The sequence below is a fragment of the Myodes glareolus genome, chromosome 19 (assembly GCF_982192425.1).
Source record: "Myodes glareolus chromosome 19, mMyoGla1.1, whole genome shotgun sequence".
In the NCBI taxonomy this organism is placed as follows: domain Eukaryota; kingdom Metazoa; phylum Chordata; class Mammalia; order Rodentia; family Cricetidae; genus Myodes; species Myodes glareolus.
In genome coordinates, this window is record NC_142044.1 from 35,525,051 (window position 1) to 35,548,439 (window position 23,389).

The 23,389-nt window shown below is 41.0% G+C and overlaps 1 protein-coding gene across 12 annotated transcripts in view; it reads right to left on the reverse strand.

Annotated features, from left to right (window-relative positions):
• Positions 1 to 23,389, reverse strand: part of Ptk2 (protein tyrosine kinase 2) — a 192,908-nt gene that overhangs the window by 41,421 nt on the left and 128,098 nt on the right. For all 12 annotated transcript variants that reach the window (XM_087898836.1, XM_087898840.1, XM_085678897.2 and 9 more), the window contains 6 exons: positions 15,884 to 15,968; positions 12,941 to 13,041; positions 10,733 to 10,848; positions 8,942 to 9,042; positions 7,831 to 7,920; positions 5,200 to 5,404 (listed from right to left, as the gene is read on the reverse strand). In XM_087898836.1, coding sequence (XP_087754962.1) covers positions 5,200 to 5,404; positions 7,831 to 7,920; positions 8,942 to 9,042; positions 10,733 to 10,848; positions 12,941 to 13,041; positions 15,884 to 15,968 — 698 coding nt within the window. The remainder of the gene's footprint in view (positions 1 to 5,199; positions 5,405 to 7,830; positions 7,921 to 8,941; positions 9,043 to 10,732; positions 10,849 to 12,940; positions 13,042 to 15,883; positions 15,969 to 23,389) is intronic.

The window sequence follows — 23,389 nt, forward strand, 5'->3', positions numbered from 1 at the left end:
TTGTCTCCCTCTTGTATACTGGGAGAACAAGTAGGCTACTGAACCCACCAATACTTATTTGATTGAGTCTGGAGATCTAAACTCTGGCACTCACACCACAAGTACCATCTCTCCAACCCTATGACCCTGGAGAACCAAATAAAAACCTTCAAAAAATTGAAGGAAGTAGACTCTAAAGAATTCTGAGGCAGGATCCTAATTAGTCTTTCTTTTTTTTTTTTTGGGGGGGGGTTTCCAGACAGGGGTTCTCTGTAGCTTTGGAGTCTGTCCTGGAACTAGCTCTTGTAGGCCAGGCTGGCCTCGAACTCACAGAGATCCACCTGCCTCTGCCTCCCAAGTGCTGGGATTAAAGGCGTACACCACCACTGCCTGGCCCTAAATAGTCTTATCAGTAAAAACCTGGAGTCAGATATCAAGGGTAAAAGCTGAAAGATCAGAAAAGGAAAGCAGCAGCTAAAGTCACTTCTTACCTCTACAAATTCTCAGACCGGATTTGGGAGTGGGGGTAAGATCACATTTCTACCCGCCTTATATTCCTGTCTCTACCTCCCTAGTGTTGAGATTAAAGGTATAAACTTCCCAAGTGCTGGAATCAAAGGTGTGAGCCACCAGAACCAGGCTTGCATAGCACAGGGTAGCCTTGAACTCCTGTTTTTCCTGCTTCCTGGTCTGAAAAGACAGCACTTTAGCACCTGCTAACCACACGATACCAAAGTAGTAGGACAGCTTACAGCAATGGCCTCTGGATGGTCTCCTAATTGCAGCCTATGCTCAGGTCAAGTTTGGAAGGGGAAAGGAGTTGAGACAGGGTTTCTCTTGTATAGTCCTGACACTGTCCTGGAACTTACTCTGTAGACCAGGCTGGCCTCGAACTCGGAGATCAGCCTGCCTCTGCCTTCTGAGTGCAGGGATTAAAGTGGTGCACCACCACAGCCCAAACTAATTATAGTTTTAATCTTTTGGTTTACAAACCATCTGGGACAATGCTTACTCCCTCAGCAAGGGCAGCAATAATGGTTTATGGCACAATGCTAAAGTTAACACAAAGTGATCAATAACCATCACTTTTTGACATGACTATGAATTCATTGCAGAGGCCAAAGCCTTGACATCAATACATATGTTCTTTTTTAAGAGCTCAGTGACAGCAGCTCAGAATACACACTTCCTTACTTAGCAAGTACTTGCTCTTTACAACACAGAATTCCTGGTAAATTGCTCTACATGCCACTTACATCTTCCTACTTTGTGTGAACAGGGGTTGCTTAGAGATATGTGACAGTTTCCAAAGGTTAAAAAACAGAACAAAACCTAAAAGAAGAACTACTGCCACTACAACTCAAGTTCTGCTCACTGCTGGGAGCAGTGCAGGTGGCATGTTCATTTTGAAAACTGTCAGTGTCAACCTGTGTGGAGCACATGTACAGCCCCAAGCTTGAGAGAATATACAACTGACAGCATAGCCTCCTGCTCAAACACTGCTGTACTCATGAGTTACTAGTCTTTCAGTCCCAAATGAAAAGCACCCCAACTTCCAGTGCTGTGGGAGCACATTCTACTCCTTCAGCCAATAGCCTTTAAGATAACAGCCCACATGGGCATGGTCTCTTATAGTTTAAAAAGCAGCAGAACTGTGTGCTTGCTCTCTTGTTTCCAGCTCCCATTCAGGCTGACAGACTCTGTTCCTGTTTGTGCTCAGAGGACTGTTGTTTAGGAGGGTGATCTGTAAGTTTTCCCCTTAAATAAATAACCATTTTATTATCCATTCTTCTGAACTGATGTGGGATTGTTTTACGGCATCATTCCACCATCAACAAGATGGTCAAATTAAAAATGGTACATTCACTATTCAAAAACAGGACTCTATATATCAGTGACAATGGCACGGGGTGAAGGGACATGATTATAGAATACCACAAATGACCACACAACTAAGCTTCAAGTGAAAAACCTTAAACCTTATGTGCCTATTGATACCCTGAACACGAATGAAGGTTAAAGCAGGCAGAAGAAGTCACTGCCAGAAGAGTAGCAAGGAAGGGCAACTCTGGTGGCGCTCTGGACTACGAATCTTTGGACATTGGTTCCCAGTCATATTCAACTTGTGAAAATTTACCAAATTGATCATTGTTCAACTCTGTGTTGGTGTGTTTATAGGAGCTACGGTACAACGTTAGACTGATAGTTTTGCTTGTCTATTGTCCTCATTGTCTAGAAAGGACTTAAGGAACTAATTGTTTATTATGTGGCACAGACACTTCATTCCAAGATATCTTTGCTAGAAAATGCTCATTTTGAGCAGAAGCTGCAAAAGCTATTTATTATGGTTCCTTGGCACAAAAAAGATTTTCCAATACAAATGTTTAATGCATATTATATTTGCCAGTCACAAAACAACGACGACAAAATGCTGGGGGTTTATGAGAAATTTTACTGAACATGTTAAAATACTGCTATTGAGGAACTATTCATACCTTATAGAAATGCCAACAGCTAATCTCATTCTGCATGCCCATGGGTTCACACCATGAGCATGGAAAAGGACTCAAAGAAGATAGCTTCCTTGGATCTCAGAGACCCCCCCTCAAAAAAAATCTGGCCCAGAAACCTTGCTAAGCATTGGCTGACAAGCACCTGCAGGTGCCCTTCTTAGTTCTCACAGTCACAGGGAATGCACAGGTCAGTTATGAACAATGTACTAATGAATCTGCTCAAAGAGTTGCTTGAAAGAAGTCGAGGGGCTATATTTGGGAAACATTTGACTTCTCAGTGTGGTAATGGGCTACCTGCTTCTTTAGTAAAGCTTTGTAATAAAAATGGAACAAACCTCAATAGCAGAACTCATTTAATTATTGTGACACATTGCTTATAAAAAACTAAGCAATAAACTGCATTATAAAGTACATACTATAAATGTTTTATGTTAGTCATAGTACAAATGTTCCAAAGGTGAAGTCCAACTCTACTGCAGATGTGCTCACTGCATACAAGATAGCCATGGCTACAGTAGAAGCACGTGTGCACTGTGCTCCTGGTGGGAGGTGAGTATGACGATCCCTGTCCTCAAGGAGCCTCAGTCTAGTAGGAAGGAGACATACTAGACTGTGAGCTCCTCGAGGGCAGGAAAGCGCTCCATCATCTGTGCCCCATGCCCAGCATCTGAGCAGTGCAGGTGCAGCTGGCTGGAGCAGGGCTAATCCAAGAGCTATAAGGACTTGAAGAACAGAAGGGCCAGGGCCAGAAGACAAGAAAAAACTGAAGGCCCTGCAGGTAGAGGAGGCATTTCATGTATATGGAGAATTTGGCCTGAGTGTGAGGAAGGGGTCAAGATATTCTCAGGTCCGAAATGTGTGCCTGGACACAAAAGGTCATAAGAAGCCAGTAGAAGTTTCTTGAGCAGCAGCATCACTTTTCTAGAAGGCCATACTAAACCAGTTAGTGCAAGATAGACAAAAAGGAGCCGAGGGTATGAGAGAAGCTGGCTTAGAGAGGGTACAACTCTGCTTCTTAGAAAGTATGATGTCCTGTAGGCAACTTACAGAGGAAACTTGAGACTTGTGAGAAGGCAAGACAAAAGCTATAGATGGAGGGGGAGACAGTGCCCATGAGTGGGCCAGACAGTGGGGAATAATACAGACAGCACTCAGGAAGTGGGGCAGGGAACTTGCCAGTCTAAGTACAGAAGGTGGAATATCATATCTGTACGGAAAGGAGATAGTGGGTAGTAAGGAGGCAGGAACATCAGGCTGGTAGAGAAGGCAATGGATAAACCACCAGAAAGAGGAGATTTCAAGGTCAGGATCTGTCAAGATCAAAGAGGAGTTAAAAAGCAACCAGCCAAACTGTTGAGCAAAGCATCTATAACAGTGAACAAAGACAATGAAACAGTTACTTAGGTGGAAGGAAACTCGGAAAGGCAATATAGACCTATCGCAGGGTGAATAACCATACCCAGGGCTATGCACTGAGGGGACCAAGACAGTAGGTGGTCTTGTAGAATGGAGCCTCACTGCACTAAATGAGTATAGCTGCCACTATCTACTCAGTACGACTATTGAGCTCTCTAGGCTGAGGGCACAAATGTGCTTAGCAAACATTGCTCACTGTATAAACTGCCTCCTTCTATGATACCTAATCTCTTTGACATACTCCCACAAGGAATCTCCCTCAACAACTGAACTCCTAAGGTCCTACAGGAGAGGTAGAGAAGGTGTTTAGATGAATATTCTGGCCTGCTACAGTTGGAGATATTTTTGGAAAAAATACAAGTAAACAACTCAAACTCAGGGAAATCCCCTAAAAGTGGGAGAAGGTGACAAGACATACTGAGCCAAAGTGTGGTCAAGCTGCACATGCCTGCAAATTATATGAAACCACAATCTTATCAAAGTTCTAGCTCCATCCAAACAGACTCAACAAACTCCTTATTCAGGTACTCGGTGCCCAGTCCTAACCCCAGCACAGAGACGCAGAAATGAGTAGGGCACGGCGACAACTATCAGGTGAGTCATGCTAGGGACACAAATAAGCCATCAGGTAGTCTGTAGATGCTTCTTTGAGGTAGTCTCAGCACAAATCTGATTTTTGTGTGAGCTTCTCGGGAACTGGTAACTCCTAGAGACCTGGTGCCTACCAGTGCCTGGCACAAAATTTCTGAACAAATAATAGATGTTTTAAATACAACAGCGGAAGTTCTCAAAGGTGCCAAAGTAAGGACTCTCTCTTTGGGCGATGGGTTGATGAGGGAGGTTTATTAGATGAGGGAATATCTCAGCTAGATTCTGAAGACTCACCAGGAACAACTCATCAAGTAGCAAAGGAAGATCAAGAATACAGCATGTGAAAATGTCATGAGCCACAGCAGGAGAATTATCAGTCAGGTGCAGTTGGTGCACAAAGTGCCAGCAAGGGGTTATGTGAGATTGGAGATACAAGCTGGGTCAAAATAATTACAGGCCTGAAAGCCCTAAGTCAGAAGCTAGGGGAAAGAAGTGAATCATAAACAGAGCTTTAGTAAGAACTAAAGATCTAATTCACAAACAGCTCTAACAAAACATAGAAATCAAAGTTCAAAGTATCTGTGTCCAGCAGAAGCAGTTCCACCTTAGAAATGCTGACAACCATCTCAGAGCTATGGCTGCAGAGGAGGAGAAGCAGCAAACCTGCCCCCGCCCCAGGCCCTCGATGCCCCACTCCTACCTGAGCTGAGCTTTAAGTTCAGTAAACCTGGGCCGCCTGCTGGGGTCATAGGCCCAGCATTTCGTCATAAGGCTGTAGAGGGTGGGAGGACAATTTGGAGGCATTGGTAATCGTTCCCCATTTTCAATTCGACCGATCACATCATTATTCTTCACTCCTTGAAAAGGCTTCACGCCATGCATCAGTATCTCCCACATACACACACCTGCGGAGTGGGAACGAAAACAGTGCAGTGAGCTCAGCACCCAAAGAGAAAGGCCCAGGCTACAGGGACCAGATAGGCAGCTGACAGATCTGGGCAACTTGCCTAAAAGATGGAGGCATTAAGTCAGTGCCCAAACACAGGAGGATAGCAACAGCTAGTTCAAATGGCACGAAGAACAACATAAGAGTCAGAACTTTCTCAGTGGCTTATTTTTGAAAACTCTGGATTAGTAAGTAGTCCACCAGCTAATGTAATATGTTCTCAGTTTTAACAGTGCGAAACAAAACAAAAATCAAATCCCCAGTGGTTTTTAGACCTGCCCCACTACCAACTTACGACCGTGTTAATTTGTTAAAGTCTTGAGCTCAAGAAAACTTAGATTCCTCACCAAGATGTAAATGGGAATTATCATCTTGTTTACATAACATCATCTTATCTAAAGACTGAGCTGCTCCCACACTTTTAATCCCAGCACTTGGGATGCAGAGGCAGGCAAATCTTGGTGAATCCGAAGTCTGCCTGGTCTACAAGAGCTAGTTCCAGGACAGGCTCCAAAGCTACACTACAGAGAAATTCTGTCTCAAAAAACAAAAACAAAAACAAAAGACTATACTGGACCTCAGAAGGTGCACCTACTCTCTAACCCCGGTGAATAAGAATCATCTTCTTATTCACCAAAGAATTTATCTTCCAAACAAATGAAAAACCTAACAGCACTGACACTACAGTGGTGACATGAGATAGAGAAACAATACAGGGGAATGATGTGCAGGTTTTTTCTTAGCATCCTACCAATGCCAGTCTGTATTCTAGCCCTTCTGAGTTCTTGTACCTTCTGGATAGGTCAATTCTAAGGAGCCTTCCCTGTGTATCACCCAGGGAAGTTACAGGTTTTTTTTTTTTTTTTACTTCTATTCTTAAGCACATATTTACAAATGATGCCCTAGGAAGAAAGTATAGACTGGACAGAGTGAAGTTAGACTCTACGGAGGCAAGTGATATTATGTGTTCATTGGAATCTGATTCTGAAATTGACCCCAAATTTAGTTCACAGAACTAAAGTTCTAAAGAGTCTCAGACAAAACAAGAACTGTGCTACAGAGCTGTTCCTCACTGGGAACCAGCACAGTATTATCAGCAAGTTCCAGGATAGCCAGGGAAAACAAAACTTGAAGAACCAAACCAACCAACCAACAACAAAAAATTCAATCTATGGTGCCACTGATTATTATAAATAGTAAACACTACTATTTATATATATATTTGTCATATTTTATATGACAAAATGGGAAAATACTGCCAGTGTAGCTATGCAATAATCTTTTCTTACTATTTAGATTTTATTCTTACCAAAAGAATTCTTTTAAAACAATCATACATTGAAGGTAACAATACAAATCAAACTGACAAAGTTCACATGAAGACAAAAAGTACAGCTACATTAAAAATTGTCCTGATGAATACTGACTCTAAAATCTCAAGATATTTAAAAAATACTACAATGTGCAGAAATGGGCATTTAGATTAGGAAGCACAGGGTCCTCTGAGAAGATGAGCATCTGCCTTGTGGTTTGGACAGCCAAATCCAACTTGCACCTGCACTGAATGGACCCAGAGCCTTTCTAACCCTGCCAAAGAACTAAATGGATTAAAATCAACAGCATTCAGACAGAAGGAAAAGTAAAAATACTTATTTGATATCTATGAGGCTAATTTTACTTATAGAAGTTAAATAAGCGTAATTGTATTTCTCCTCCAGAGCAGTTTCAAACTTCACAGAGATAATTTCACTCAAGACTACCCACAAGAGCAACAGATGAGTATCAATGACAAAAGGAAAAGCAGAGTACAGAGAGACACCTGCTTTGTTAAATTTCCTGTAAAGGGGGACATTTCAAATTAGATGGGGTCCAGCTGGAGAAGAGAGTATAAGAATCAGGCTTCCCATGCAGAAAGACCAACATCAGGAAAGACAGTTCTGGAGACAGTAAAAAGAGTTAATCAGTTTACAATCACAGAAAGTGTGTAAGCAGACCTATACAATATAGGCCACAGAGTAAGCAGGGAGGGGTATGTTTGAATGCCAAGTCAGAGGAGATAAAGTGCCAGCTCCCAAGCCTGAAGACAGGCGGTTTCAGAACAAGAGAAAGAAGTACAGACGTCCTGGGCCAGCAGTCTCTCCCAGAGCAAGAACAACCTTTAAGTTGGGGACAGTAGAAGAGTATGAGAGATCAGTAAGAGGAACACAGGCAGCTGTCCCTTCTGGGGAAGGCAGGCCAGCAGGAGCAGTGATGAGAGACTACACTGGTCACAGAGGACACTGTAGCAGTGTCTAACAAGAGATGCTCATCTGAAGAGATGATGAAAGCTGTATTTTGCATAATATAGCAAAGTTTATTTATTTATTTTTTTTAAAAAATACTCACCAAACATCCACACATCACTAGCTGAGGTAAAACGTCGAAAATTGATTGACTCTGGAGCCATCCATTTAATAGGCAATTTTCCTTTGGAAGCTAGAAGATTAATTTTAGAAAATAAATTTTCTTTGTTAGCTGCTTGAGGACCTAACAAAACTAGCCAAGATTTTTAGCATCAAAATAAAAAGCATCAGCTCTGACACATAGGCATCCATTTCTTTGGAAGAATGACACATTTATTTGGTGCTTTAAGAGTTGAGAAGTGGCTAGCATGGGGTAGGAACAGAAAATTTGGATGCCTTTCCCCTCTTCATTTCAGGAAGAATCTGTGAGTGGTGGTAACAACATACAGCACATTACACAGGGCTTCATATTGTACTGGAGCACATTCACCTGCAGTTGGGACCCTTGCTCTACAAATGCCCCATGTAAAGAATATACATTCCATTTCTGCTGGGCAAGTTATGTTCTGAACTGGCCCAGATACAGAACTTGCTCCCAGGAAATACATAAACACACCACATAGAGATTAAACCTTATATCCTAAAACGAATCATGCTCAGGGATTCTATTCTTTATAAACAGGGCTTAAACCCACTGACTGGGGTTCTGCTACTAACTGGAGCCGGAGCTATGCTCTGCCTCCTGACCAACTCCTCTGGCTCAGAATGACCCTGGAATGAAATGTACAGCCTGGGAAAGTGCAAAGGTTTTACAGCCCTGTGCATGCCCACAAATGACTTCAAAATCATTGATCCAGATCTTATTCCTTCTATATTTTATAGTTAGATGCCTTATAACTAAGTCTTAGGCTGTTCAGAGTTATTCTGAGGTGAGGTCTGGGTTAAGATTGTCCAAGCACCACTGTCTGACAAGGCCATCTTTCTTCTACTAAACTGGCCTTGGACTTCAGGAAAATGCATTGTGACACACCTTGCATTAAAATCTTTTGTTTGTGTATACCTATTCTACCATTTGGTAGACTGAAGGGCAAGGAGTTTGAGACCAGTCCAGATTACAATAATGAGACCCTGTCAAAAAACCAACACTTCCCCTAATAAAACTCAAATAACACAGATTCATAGCCTATTTCCCAGCTGTTGCCCTGGATTCTCACCTTTATAGTAAGTACTATCTTCCATATATCGGGATAATCCAAAGTCTCCTAATTTTACACAATCATTTGAGGACACCAGAACATTCCGAGCAGCAATGTCCCTGATGAAGAAAAATTGGGGACAGGTAAGCACAACAACAACAACAACAACAACAACAAAATCTCATCAATTTATGATTATTACATACAGATATACAGGCAGGTATTTTGAAGGACAGCTTATACACAAGATGAAGAGATACATAGATCGTTTCACTTCATATGTATTCCTCTAGAGGATAGTTACAAGAATGAGTTGATGATCCTTATGCTTTTTAAAAAATATTTATTATGTATACAATATTCTGTCTGCGTGTATGCCTGCAGGCCAGAAGAGGGCACCAGACCTCATTATAGATGGTTGTGAGTCACCATGTGGTTGCTGGGAATTGAACTCAGGACCTCTGGAAGAGCAGCCAGTGCTCTTAACCTCTGAGCCATCTCTCCAGCCCCCCTGATGATCCTTATGAATAATGGTAAAATACTTTCTCAAACACTGAAAACACTTATCACCTTGAGAAACTCACACAGTAATGACATTATACTGACAAGCAGTGGATACACAGTCAACATAACAGGAGATCTTCATAAACAGAATTCCCCGCAAGCACTTGTTCTACATAATTTTTATGATACAGTCTGCTATAACATTGGACATCAAAACAGTAACTCTGCTATGATCCTTAGGAAACACATTATAGAAACTTTCACTTGTGTTCCAACCCAAAGCTGCAAATTCTAAGTAACATTCTTGAAGAATGACAAGTGCCACACACAACATGTAAATATTCTGCAGTCTCAGGTCTGCTTTGGGGCCACTTCCACATATTTACTGTTCTGTAAGTTCAGACTGTGGATTATGTTTGGAGAATGAACATATCTCTTGAAAGCATCATACAAGAAAGGAGACACAGTGAGCACTTGCAGGGGTACACTGAGACAGTCTCAATGCAGCCTAGGCTGGCCTCAAATCCATGGAAGGAGATAATAAACTGTGACTCCTTCACTCAACCCCAATACAGTTTCATTCTGTAGATCAGGCTGGCCTGAAACTCACAGAGATCTGCGTGCCTCTGCCTCCCAAGTTATTCAGATTAAAGGTATGTCACACCATAGCTGTCTCAACATTATGACTTTTTTTCCTTTCTTACGTTGGTTTTTTTTTTTTTTGAGACAATCTTGTGTAGCCTTTTTGCAGCCTTGGCTGACCTAGAACTAGCTGTGTAGACCAGGCTAGCCTCAAATTCACAGAGATTTGCCTACTTTTGCTTCCCAAGTCCTGGGATTAAAGGCGTGCACCACCACCAACCAGCAGCACCATGACTTTCTAATGACTGAACACTAGGTTCAAATGATACACAAACATCTTGTAAAGGGTGCAAAGTAACTTTCTTCTTTGTTTCTCACTATTAACTGTTTGTTACTGAAATGGCACCCTGGCAGATATGTTTGAACACCTGGTTCCCAGCTGATGGTGGCACTGCTTTGGGAGTTTGTGGAACTTTTTGGAGATGGGATCACTGCAGAAGACCTTGGTCAGCTGGTTCTAGGTTAGTTACTGACACTACAGACAGAGTGGTTTCTACTGCCATTCCTTCCACACAACAATGGCCAGGATCCCCCTGAACCAAGATAAATCCTTCCTATCCTGATCCCTGATAGCTGTTTCTATCAGGGGTAAGAAGAGTGAATACACTCTAGAACTGCTCAACCCAATCAGTGGGCAGTGCAGCAGCTTCATGAATGCCTTACCTGTGAACAAACCTTTTGCTCTCCAGATACGCAAGTGCTGTACTAAGCTGATAGGCATATAGGATCAAAGATGCCAGATCCAAGCTGTATTTCCTTACTTGCAAAAATGACCTCAGCTTTTGAAACAATGGTCAAGACAAAAGAGAAGTAATTAGAAATACAGTATAGATATTAAGAGCACAAAAGATACACACAACATTGTGAAGGTTCCCAATGATTTTTTTTTTTTTAATGAAACACAGTCTCATTAATACACCTAGACGGGAAAGATGCTATGTAATCCTGGCAGGCCTGGAATTCTATGTGTAGACCTGGCTGGCCTTCAACTCACAGAGATCCTCCTGCCTCTGACTCCTGAGTCAGAGTAAAGGCATGTACCAACATGCCCACCTTTCTAAATGGATTTTAAATTGTATTATATTTTAGTTCTTCTTTGATAATGATAAAACAATTATTTTCATATTGATAAGGATATTTTGAAATCCCTTTAAAATTTAGAATCTTTATGACTGCAGACAAATTTCTGAAACATGTAAAAGGATGGGCTCGAAGGGAAAAAAGTGAGCTATAAAGTACTGCTAAACAGTAATAAGCAGAGAACTGTCACTATTGCAATCACAGCACATTCATCTACCCCACTGCATCTTGCTGAGCTTCAGGGAGTGTTTTAGGGTAAGACAGGAGGAGGAGGAGTCCACTTTCTTTCCTCGCCCATTGTTTTGATACCTGCAATGGAGACCCACTGGATGTTTTTCCCACTGGGCTTACCAATCTTATCACTTACACCATTCATTCAGCAAGACACTAATAAAAATTTTATCAACACCCAAATTTCTTAAAAAAAAATTCAGTAAATAAAAGGGAAGCATTTAGCAACAGCATTTAGTAAACTCCTCAAAAGCAAAAGCAAGGGAAAGGAAAAAAAAGAAAAACCAAACCCATATATTACCCTCCATTTGATTTGAAAGGGCAGAGAGAAGGGAAGAAGATGATGTAAAATGAATGCTAGTTACCTCCCTGCTCAGTTAAAGAGTTTGACTCAGGAGCTGGACGGATGGTTCAGAGGTTAAGAACACTGGCTGCTCTTCCAGAGACCTTAAGATCAATTCCCAGCAACCACATGGCAGCTCACAACCATCTATAATGAGATCTAGTGTCCTCTTTAGGCATATAGGCAGAACATTATATACATAATAGATAAATAAATCTTGAGAGAGGGAGGGGAAGGGGAGGGGAGGGGAGGGGAGGGAGGAGCAAGGGAGGGAGGAGCGAGGGAGGGAGGGAAAGAGGGAGAAAAAGAGATTGACTCAGGACAGGTGGTGCAGCACATGCCTTTAATCCCAGCTTTTAGGAGGCAGAGACAGACAGATCACTGTGAGTTAGTTTGAGGTCAGCCTGGTCTACAAAACAAGTTCCAGGAAAGCCAGGGCTTCACAAAGAAATCCTGTCCCGAAAAACAAAACAAAACCAACCAACCAACAAATTAATTAAAAAACAAAACAAAACAAAACAAAACAAAACAAAACAAAACAGAGTCAGACTCAGCAACCTGAGTGGAGCTCAGGATCTGAGGATCTGCTTTTCTAGCTTTTATCACACCTTTTTCTAGGTGGAGGTGATGACTGATTAGTTTCCAAGTTTTTGGAGAATATCACACAGGGCCAATGATTCTCTGTTACTCATTGTTTGTTACTCACAGGTGTCAAAGAAACTGACTAATAGGTTAGTCTGAAAGACGAAGTGAATTCTCAAAAGGATTAAGAAGCTGTTTAGATTTGGCACTGTTTCTTTCATCCTCAAGTCATGAAGCTAGTTCTTTAGGAAAACTACGTGGTCATCTGCTGTCACCTGTTCCAATAACACACCTAGATGGGAAAGAAACTGCTGAGGAGGGAACGGACTGGGAATGCAATGGTGAAGATTTTATCTCATTTTATGCTAAAGATGGGGCCTATATTGTCCAGAGAAGCTTCAAATTTCTAGGGTAAAGGAACCATCCCTCTTCAAATTCACAAGAAGAGGTGACTACAGATGTGTTCCACCAGGTCCAGTTCAATGAAGCCGACATTTATATCACAGCTTCTGAATAAAAAGCACACATAATCCTCAACAATGTAACCTGTGTATTTGTGTTATGCAGGTGAGGGATATCACACAGCAGGTACAAGGCTGTTGCTACCATGGCTAGACAGTCTGGGATCTTGGTACCTCTCCAAGCGTGCACAACTCCATGATTATCCAAACGGGGTTCTCTGTAATGACTCCAATCAGCTTCACGATGTGAGGATGGTCGAACTGACGCATTGTTACTGGGGGAAAAGTGGTCTTCAGTTAATCTCTTGAAGCCTTTCCAGGTTCTTTACATTACCTCACTTTACACACAAGGTTGAATCGCTAAAAAACTTTGTGCTCAATGCCACAGGTCAATCTTGGTTGTATGTGAGTGAAAGTTGACAGAAATAAAAGGCATATGGCATCATCAGGGCACAAGATAAAACCCATTCTGGGGAGAAAAGGTGAAAAGGGGAGTTCAAGAGCTATACCCAACAGGCAACCATAGGGACTTCTAAATCTTGAACGAAAGTAGCTCTAGCACCTACCACTGTGGTCTTGTTTGCCAGAGTATATATAAATGGATGATCTCAGGTCCCTAAAGAGGACCATTATCACATAGCAGTGAGGAACTGTGTGAAAGAGAAGCACTAGAAAAGCAAAATAAGAATAAAAATAAAAAAAAATAAAAAAGAGAAACACTAGATGGTGTCTGGCTTTCATGTTCTACTGTGGCCCAGTACTTTTGTCAGGAGGGACCCATGCCAAGTGATGTCCACAGAAGTCATAGGGCTTGACCACCTGACTGAGCCCCAGGAGACCCAGAATGTACTGCATACGCATATACCTATGTATGACACATAACCATTCAAAATTTTTACAGCTATCTAGCATCCTAACAAAAGCTAACCTTAAGAGTTACAGAACTTCAAAAGAACCTCAAAGTCTAAGTAGTTAAAGGCAACCAGTTCAGTGGCCATAGAAACATAAGACTTTAGACTGCTAAAAAAAACAAAACAAAACAAAAAATAAAACAAAGGGATGTCAAGCAAGGAAATACCGTAACATCAAAAGTATCCATCTCTGAGTGTGCATGCACACGTGAGTGCAGCTACCCAGAAAGGCCAGAAAGGAAGTCAGATTCTCTGGAGCTGGATTTACAGGTAGTTGTGAACCACCTGATGTCGGTGCTGTAAACTGAATCCAAGCCCTTTATAAGAACATGTACGTAACCGCTGAGCCATCTCTCCAGCCCCTGCTTGTTTGTTTGGAGAATAGAAACCCAAAATATACCATTAAATTCTGTATTGTTAAGTTCAGGTCACTGTTTAATCACTCTGCTATCTTGTGATAAATCTCCAGGTACCCAGGGTATCTGCTGTTACCTCTGGTTTTACATGATCATCACACACAGTTTTCAAGACTTTTATTTCCTTTGAAATAATTAGTGCAGATAATACAGAGCTCAGAAGGAGGAGGTGAGGAGGGTCTTGAAGTCATACGGAAACTGTCACACTGCACTAGAAATCCCAGGTTAAGTTTAGCCTGTCATTTATCTAACTTGCAGTAGATGAAGACCCAAGGGCTTCCACCTGCTTGTCAAGTAAACTCATTGCAACCTTGCCTTTCTGTGCAGTACTTTATGTATCTGTGTTTCTGTAGCACAGTGATAGAGCTGAAGAGATGATATGGAAGCTACATTGTCATTAAGGTTGAAATCTTTTCTATCTGGCTCACAACCAAAGTTGTTGAGATGGCCTAGGCCATCTCGCCCATCTTACTTATAGCCTGTTATAGCCTGGGAGAGTCATCTATACTGCACCTGTCACAGTCCCCAAGGAAGTAGTGAGCAACCCTGTCAACAGAGAGTCTTAATCTAACCCGGCAATTTCTACAGAAATATACAACTGAGTTCTGGAGTGGTGTTCTCCAAAATCACAGCACATCACCTACTTAGATATATGCACTTGTGAAAAAGAGACAATGCATAAAACCCTCTCCAAGGTAAAGCAAACAAGAAGCTAGATCTGAAGACTAGGTGGTCTGTCATTCTTTGGCTTAGGTACATGAGATAAAAGCCACTGGCCAGGTCCCTTTTTATTCTCAAATCAGGGATTAAAGAATATGTCTAAAGATACAGTTAACAGATGATATTACAGTGTGAATTACTCTGTGGTGACTGACTAGATGGCTAGGTGGCATGAAATGTAAAGTGGAAGAGATCTATCCAATGTTTGTGTACTGACCATCATTGAAGTTCTGTCCTGTGCTGATTGCCTTCCCCAGGCCAAGTCCTACAATGGTCCCTGTACAGAGTGATGAGTATATGGCCCTTTCTCCCATAGAGTTTAAAGTCTAGAGGGAGAGACAGATAATGAGCACATGTGATCACTGTATGTATATTTAATCATGAACTCTGAGGAGGAGCAGAATGTGGTCCTGTGGGTGACAGTAGCGGGCAGGAGGCAGAGACTTGAAGGATAAGATGCAGAAACGCTAAGAGAAGAGAATGAACATCAGTGTGCTTCATATGGACACTCTAGATAAGATCCTACTTCCCACCACTGTCCTTTCATGAGAGAAGGCCCGTAATGCGCAACTCATCTGAGACAGCCTTACAACTGGGATGTAACACACCTAGGCCAGAGGGCTGAGGGTGGTAGGGAGAATCATTTCTTTATAAAGTCACTCAGGAAGCTGTCACAGGAAGCCTCTCCTGGGGTTTCGGTCTGACTCTGTAGGGCGGGAAGCTAGTCATGATCCTGACTCATCTATAGCTTATGAGCTCTATCAGGACAGAACTGTGTTGTCTTGATTACCTGTATACTAATGGTGCCTGGCAAGATCTGGGCTAGAGTGATTTATGCACAAGTACCAATTCCAGCTCCAAGATGCTAAATGCTACAGGAAACAAATAAAAAGCATGTACCACCTTCCTCTACATGCAAACATGTCTGCCTGTGGAAACTTGACAAATCTGGCCATTAATCTGCAAGGTGAGTAATGATGCCTTATAAAGTGAAAGCAACTTTCTTGCAAAGATGGCTGGATTCAGGTAAAAAGTCAGAAGGAGTTGCACAAAAGTTTCAAAGAACTTACAGGCTTCTTGAAGGAACTTCTCTCTCACGCTGTCCGAAGTACAGTTTTTACATGTTTTGATTGCAACAGCCAAAGCTGGATTCTCCTGTGTCAGGGAAATTACAGAATCATACATACATGCAGAAAGTTCTCTGTATTAGTCAACACACACACACACACACACACACACACACCTGTTTGCTTTGTAACTGTGGATTTATGATCAGGCAGAACTGGAACTATAAAATGAGAGAGTTAAAAATTCTGTATTTTTAACTGAAAAAAATTCCAGAGTAAAATGGACATGCATGTGAAATGCTGCAGATAAGTCACTTATGTATGTACCAGTGAAAAACAGATGCAAGGGTCCCCGCTTTGGGTCAGCTGGCATTCCAGTGTGAAACACCAAAGATAAAGTCAGTTATTTCACAATGTGTTAAAAAAGCATTTTAGCAGAAAGGAATAGATCAGGCAGGACGTGGGAGACAAAGTGGTGGCAGCTGTATGAGGAACACTTGACTAAACAGATGAGAGGAAGCAAAGATCCTGAGAAGACGGAGCCAGTCATACCGAGGGGAAATTACATGTTATTAAAGGAATGGTGAACATGCAGTTCAAGAGAATTGGGGATGGGGGCAGTGTACCAAGGCCTCAGCAGCAGAGTGTGTAAGTGTAGAAACACAGAGACAGGGACCTAGGACGGAGAAGTGGGATAGGAGAGTGAGCTTCAAATGAGTAGCATTCTTGTAGCAGCCTCTCCAGTACCCAGAGTGTAAGCAGGAGCTACTGTGCATAACTGAACCTGTGGTTCTGCTCATTTGGGTTTGGAAGGGGCACTCTGGCTCCATCTGCTGCTGAGAGATGATACAGAAGGTGAGGTGAGGCATGGAGAGTGATATGAAAGGCTATTGGTGGAATGGACAGTGGGCAACAGTGGAGGTGGGAGGAGGACTGGGCATCTGGATTTTTTTCCCTCAAAGTTGGGCAAAGGTGGCCCTTGGAGTGACAGGAGAGAGTGAATTCAGGTTTTGACCAGAGAAATTAATAATGTGGAAGGAAAAATCAGAAGTTGATGGTTTCTAAAAGTGGTAAGCTGGGACGTTGTTGAGACATAAGAGGCTTTTGGGACAGTCCAAGTCCTTGAGACTATACATTGCTAGAAGAGACAGCAGGTCAGGATTGTGCTTTGCACCTCTACAGCAATGGGAAAGACAGAGAAAGAAGAAATAATGGTAAAGGAGACTAGAAAGGCATGACCTACAGAACAGGAGAAAATCCAAGAAAACATGTAGTTCTAGAATTCAAAGTTTGTCTTCAATAAGTTCAAAGGAAAGAGCTTAAGGAAAAAAAAAAAGAAGGGAAGAAATGGTCTGTTGCTTTGAGCAAACCAAGGACACAGTATGGATGAGCATGGGCAGATATTATTTGACAAAACCATTTATTTACCTTACTATATGTAATTTGCCTCACTTTCTGTCACTAAGCAAAGCAGAAATGAGAAGAGGAAATAAAAGTGGAGTAAACAGTGCTTTACAAATGCCAAGTCACCTCGGTCTCACTGCCTCTACTGCCTAACTCCTGTCATCATCCTATGAAATGAGGATTAATAACCCATGAAGAGGCACACCTTAGGACAAAGGCCATGATCGAGTGCTGCTGGGAATCCTTTGAATCCGCCTACAGCCCTTTGCTTCCTAAAAATGGCTAGGTGTAAAGAGAACTGTGCTATCTGGTCTCCTCTGGGGCTATGTGGTTTGTGTTTGGTTTCCTCGGCCAGCTCTGAGTATTTCTATGACCTCTGTAGGTTTCCCATTGGACTATTGCTATTTTCTTCTTGAGAATGGACTATTGGGACCCAAGCCCTGTGTGCTGAACATGAGTCAACAGCTGCTAGAAGGCATAGTAGGTGCCATGCCATGCTGGTAGAAGGACAGCTACTTAAAAAGTGAATCAGGGCAACTCATAGTCACCAAAAGCATCAGTTACAAGCAGCAAGAACTGTATTTACGAGAGTTGAATAAAAAGATGGTTTCATGCCTTTTCAGTGTTGGGACATGCTGGAGGACGGGTAAAGCTGTAAACCACGTGATAATATATAGATTATCAGAAATGGCTTAATTTAAGTTGTAGGAGCTGTTAGGAATAAGCCTGAGCTATCAGTCAGACATTTATAATATAAGCCTCAGTGTATTTAATTGGAAGCTGCTGGTTGAACAGAAATTTCCTCCTACAAATGATGTTTCAATGTGGGACTGGAATTTCCACATAAGACCTGACAAAGTTTAAAAAAGGATTCTAAATACAAAAAAAAAAACAAAAAAAACAAAAAACAAAAACAGAATCAAACTCGGCTTCTTGGTAACTGCTTTTTTTTGAGTAGGCTGTTTGCTAGTGGCAAGCAGAGGCACAGCTCCTTTAAGAGACTGCGTCCTGACTCAGTGCTAGGTGGTTCTTTAAAGAGGTTTTGATATCAAACACTTAAATGGGATTTATAAGCAGCAGGTGGAATACTACTCAGTGGCAGCATAGACCCAAAAGCTCCCCAGAATTGGGGCGGTAAATGTGGTTCTTGTGCTGGTACCTCTGACATGAAGCTAGGCTGTCAGGGAATCAAGTGCGCAGAGTCAACTGCCAAAGCAGAGACACCGCTTAACATTTTAAAGGCTCACATGGTCAGAAAAAATACTACAGATAAAGAGAGATTCAGATGAAAAAAAAAAGAAAGAAAAACTCTAAACATATTATAGAGTGTTTAAAAATATACATAAGCTTGGAAGAAAAAGAGTAGATACAGACAATCATAGAAAAATGTTTAAAAATAATAAAGTTCTTTAGAAAGAAATAAAATCATAAAGATGGGAAATACACAGAATTTGGATTCTGTATACTATTGTGTTGTCACTGAATTTTCTGAATGCTAATAGACGAACGATAACTGCTAAAACACACTGAATTATGAAAAGTTCTAGATTAAATCAACCTATATATTTAAAAAATGTTTTGACTTCAAAATGAAAGTCAAAAGATACGTTGCTTTGGAAGAAAGATTATGCTTTTATTTCCACAGGAAATGAGAAGCTGTGGATTCATTCTGGGTTAAGGAAAATCAGGTTTGATTGCGGAAGACTTCCTGAAATCTTGGCTACAGACACTTAAAAAACAAAAAAACTTCAAGAACTACAAGACACATAATGCATATTTTACCTGCTCAAACAGAAAACAGAAAAATCCTCTTTCACTGACTTTTGCACACCACATAATTTTTATGTATTTTCAGAACAAGCACCAATGAAAATGGATGAGCCAGGTGATCCAGCAACTGAAAATGCCTCTGTTGCAGTTTTCTTGGAGTTATTCATCCATAAGCTGTAAGGCTGCTTCCTGAGATGGCACAGTCTCACAAACTATTCTAGCCAAGACTTAACCATTATCCTGAGTTTTCTCAGGGATCTGCTAAGATGAAAATGCCCTCAAATAAGAGAAAGTAGCCTAGAAAACGACACCCACATTCCCAAAAGATGTGTTATAGATGCTTATTATGTAAGGGAGGTTAGTTACAAGTTGTTATTGGTAATGGTCAGGAAAAAAGCTAAACAAGGGAAGTTAGATTCTAGGATCTTTTTCTCAAAAGAAAAGTGGGAAACAGAAATGATAGGATAAAAGGGTAGACTACTGGAATCTACTTTAATCCAAAAAAGAACTATTAATCTTTTTTTCAATTTTTTATTGTTATTTATTGAGCTCTACATTTCTCTCTGCTCCCCTCCCCACTTCAACCCTCCCTCAAGGTTGCTCCCAATTTACTCAGGAGATCTTGTCTTTTTCTACTGTCTACTTCCCATGTAGATTAGATCTATGTAAGTCTCTCTTAGTGTCCGTATTGTTGTCTAAGTTATCTGGGATTGTGGTTGTAGGCTGGCTTTCTTTACTTTATGTTTAAAAACCACCTATGAGTGAGTACATGTGATAATTGTCTTTCTGGGTCTGGGTTACCTCACTCAAAATAATGTTCTCCAGGTCCATCCATTTTCTTGCAAAATTCAAGCTGTCGTTATTTTCTCTGCTATGTAGTATTCCATTGTATAAATGTACCACATTTAGAACTATTAATCTTAAATATTATACAATGGTTAGGATTTTGGCTTATTAATACAAATTTAAAGTTAATTTTGTTATACTGTATGTACATTTCCACTCTTGTTTAAGGTATTATGTTTATGCAGCTCATTTAAAAATATAAAAATTAAGAAATACAGATTAGTAGTCATCTACAATAGTCAAAATTATAGTCATGTTAGATATGTTTTCAAGGTTATTTAGATGGCCTTCAAACACTTCAAAGAATTACTGAATACAGCATTTAATATGTTTAATAATTAAAGACTTTTCATGACAGTGAGACATGCCTGCTTCTCGAAGCACCAATCTACTTCAAAGAAGATGATGGGCATCAAAGAAACTCTGTATGGAATTTGTTTCCTTTATGGTAAAAGCTAGCTATATGGGTAAAGAAACTATCCTTGCCTCAATTGCTGACAGTTACTGTTCAAACTGGCCCAGCCAGATGCAAGAAAAGTGACTACTGAACTTTGCCAAGATAAGGAAGGACATGTCGAGTGTTGATGATGCACACCTTTAATCCCAGCATGCGGGTGGCAGAAGAGGCAGGTGGATCTCTGTAAGTTCCAGCACAGCCTGGTCTACAGAGTGAGCTCCAGGACAGGCTACAAAGCTACACAAAGAAACCTATCTCAAAACAAACAAACAAGCAAACAAGACAAGGAAAGACAGTTCTTCAAAATTCCCTGCTTTACAGGAAAGACTGTGAGCTATGCTAGGCCAATAGGCCAGAGTTGGATGCCCCAATGTAGCAGAGGAACATTGGGTGACTGTCTAGGCAGCCTGATGTCCCTTATCATTAGGTAACATTTCATCCTTCTGGCGTCTTTGATGGAGTTAAAGACTAAATAGTTAAACTTATAGTTTTGCTTAGTAATGATATACTAGCAAATTAAGTATAAAACTTTAGATGCAACAAAATAGGATAGATAATATTTTCTCTAATTTTGCCAAATAAAAATAGTCTGGATATTATAACTGTAATTCTTAATTGATAACTGCTTTTGTTGTAAATAATCCTACTATGTTAAAGTTAAAACCTTCCTTCTTAACTAGACAAAAGGGGGGAAATGCTGTGGAATAATCCTTTTGTACACTGTGAAGATTTGTCACTGTGAAAGGTTTAATGAAGAAGCTGACTGGCCAATAACTGAACAGGATAAAATTAGGAGGGAGAGTCAAACTGAGAATGACAGGGAGGGGGGGAGTCAAAGGAGTTGCCAGGAGACACAGAGGGAGTAAGATATGTTGGAGAACAGGTAAAGCCACGAGCCATGTGGCAATACATAGATTAACAGAAATGGGTTAATTTATGTTGTAAGAGCTAGTTAGTAATAAGCTATCAACCAAGCATTTAAAAGTAAGACTTTCTTGTGGTTGAGAAGAGGCTGCCTGGACGGGAAAACTCTTGTCTACAGAGATACCAGGATTCAGCCCTCTGTTCACTATTTTCAAGCACTTAACTAATTTACCTTACAACTTTATGACACTGACATGCTAACCTTTGACAGGCACCTTTTGTCCTTACTTCCCCTGAGAACCTAAACTCAGAGAAGAGCCACTCACTTTCTGAATCCACGAGAAGGCACAAGATTATTTGTAAGGTGGCATTGATGTAAGCAGAGCTTTAGACAGCACTTGGTAAGGGTGAATTTTATGTTCCCTTTTGAATAGATCATGAGGGAATGAGATGTGAGACAATATTTTTCTGAATGTTTTTGTGAGGTTGTTTTGAGTAAGTTTAACGTTTTGGTTGCAGAGAGAGAGAGAGAGAGAGAGAGAGAGAGAGAGAGAGAGAGAGAAAGTTACATTTTGTTATGTGAATAGGCTGCCTTGATCTCACAATCCCCCTGCCCTGTTTCCTAAGTACTAGAATGTCAGGTGTGTGCCTCCACACCTCTTCCACCAGTGAGTTAATACTGAGGTTGTGGGCTGTCCTTTCTAATGTGTGGGCCTCACCCTGAAGACTTCCACAAAGAAATGAGAACTGAGAATATTTACTGTCTTTTGGCCTTAGACTTACTAGCCTTTACTTTCTCCACTGTAGACTGGCTGGCTTCAAACTCACAAAGATCTGCCTGCCTCCAAAGTGCTGGGATTAGGGAGTGTGCCACCATTGCCCGGCTCTGAGAGATTCATTTTTAAAAACAAAATGATGGCTGGGGATGTAGCTGAGGAATATAGCATTTCCCTAACATGTACAAGTCACTAGATCCAAACTCTGACAGTACAGAAATGAAAAAAGGGGGTGTGGCAGACGACAAGGAGGGAGTTCACCAATTCTGTGGTGTGAGCCAGGTGAGTAACAAGTCTGGAAATCTACTCATCAGTAGCTGTAAAAGGAAAAGGCAGCCACCTGATTTGGTAACAGAAATTCATGAGTCTCATTTCCTATCACCTCAGTCAGGCAGTGCCATGTCTAAGCTTAGGTCTTCTACCCAATTAAGACCCAGGCTTCCTTTTGCTGTATTTTATCCTCAAAAGGTAGAGTTAAGACAATGAAAATGTATACAGATATAGGTTTTTGGAAACTGAAAAAAGAAAATAGGAAAAATGTACAATAAAGAGATGGAGCACAGTACAAGAATAGAGCTATGTGAAAATTCTGGGTGCTTGTGAGAAAACTCTAAGAAAATAAGACAAGTTTTATAACCTTCATTTCTTCAAATCACAGTCAGCTGTTGATATTATGTACCTCTATGGAAAAACATGTTTTTGTCACATGTGGCTTATCCTTGGCACTGAACACCTTATTTGTGTGATTCTTCTTAACCTTCAGAATATAAATTGTTTGATGCTCTGAATAAAATGGGCCACTGCATGAAACTTTAGTCTGCCTCATTTTAAGACCCAGCTCTCCCAGGTTTGTACTGCCAACTAGAACTGTAAACAATGCATCATGTAATCCAACTTAAGAACACAGGAAAGGCATCAGAAGCAGAACATCCAACTACATGATGGAATAAGAAAGAAGCATTTCCTTATATCTGGGTAAGGGATATTTAAAAGGGCAGTTATGGAGGTTCTATGAAAAAGCATCTCTCAAGTTTCCATACCAAGGATGGTACAACAGTCAGTTTCCTGTGGTGTTGTCATGACATTACCACAGTGCATCTATCAACACTGGTTTTAAAAAGTTTCTTCACAGGTCAATGGTGGCAAACGTTTTTAATCCAAGCACTTGGGAGGTAGAGGCAGGCAGATCTCTGTGAGTTCGAGGCCAGCCTGGTCTATAAAGTAAGTGCTAGGACACTGATGCAGCGAAATTTTGCCTTGAGAAACCAAATAATAATAATAATAAGAAAAAGAAGAAGAAGAAAAAGTTTCTTCAAGAAGTATATACTGTAATTCTGAAACATAATTTTAAAAAATCATCAATCTAGAAAGAAAAAGAGAAGTATGAGGGAC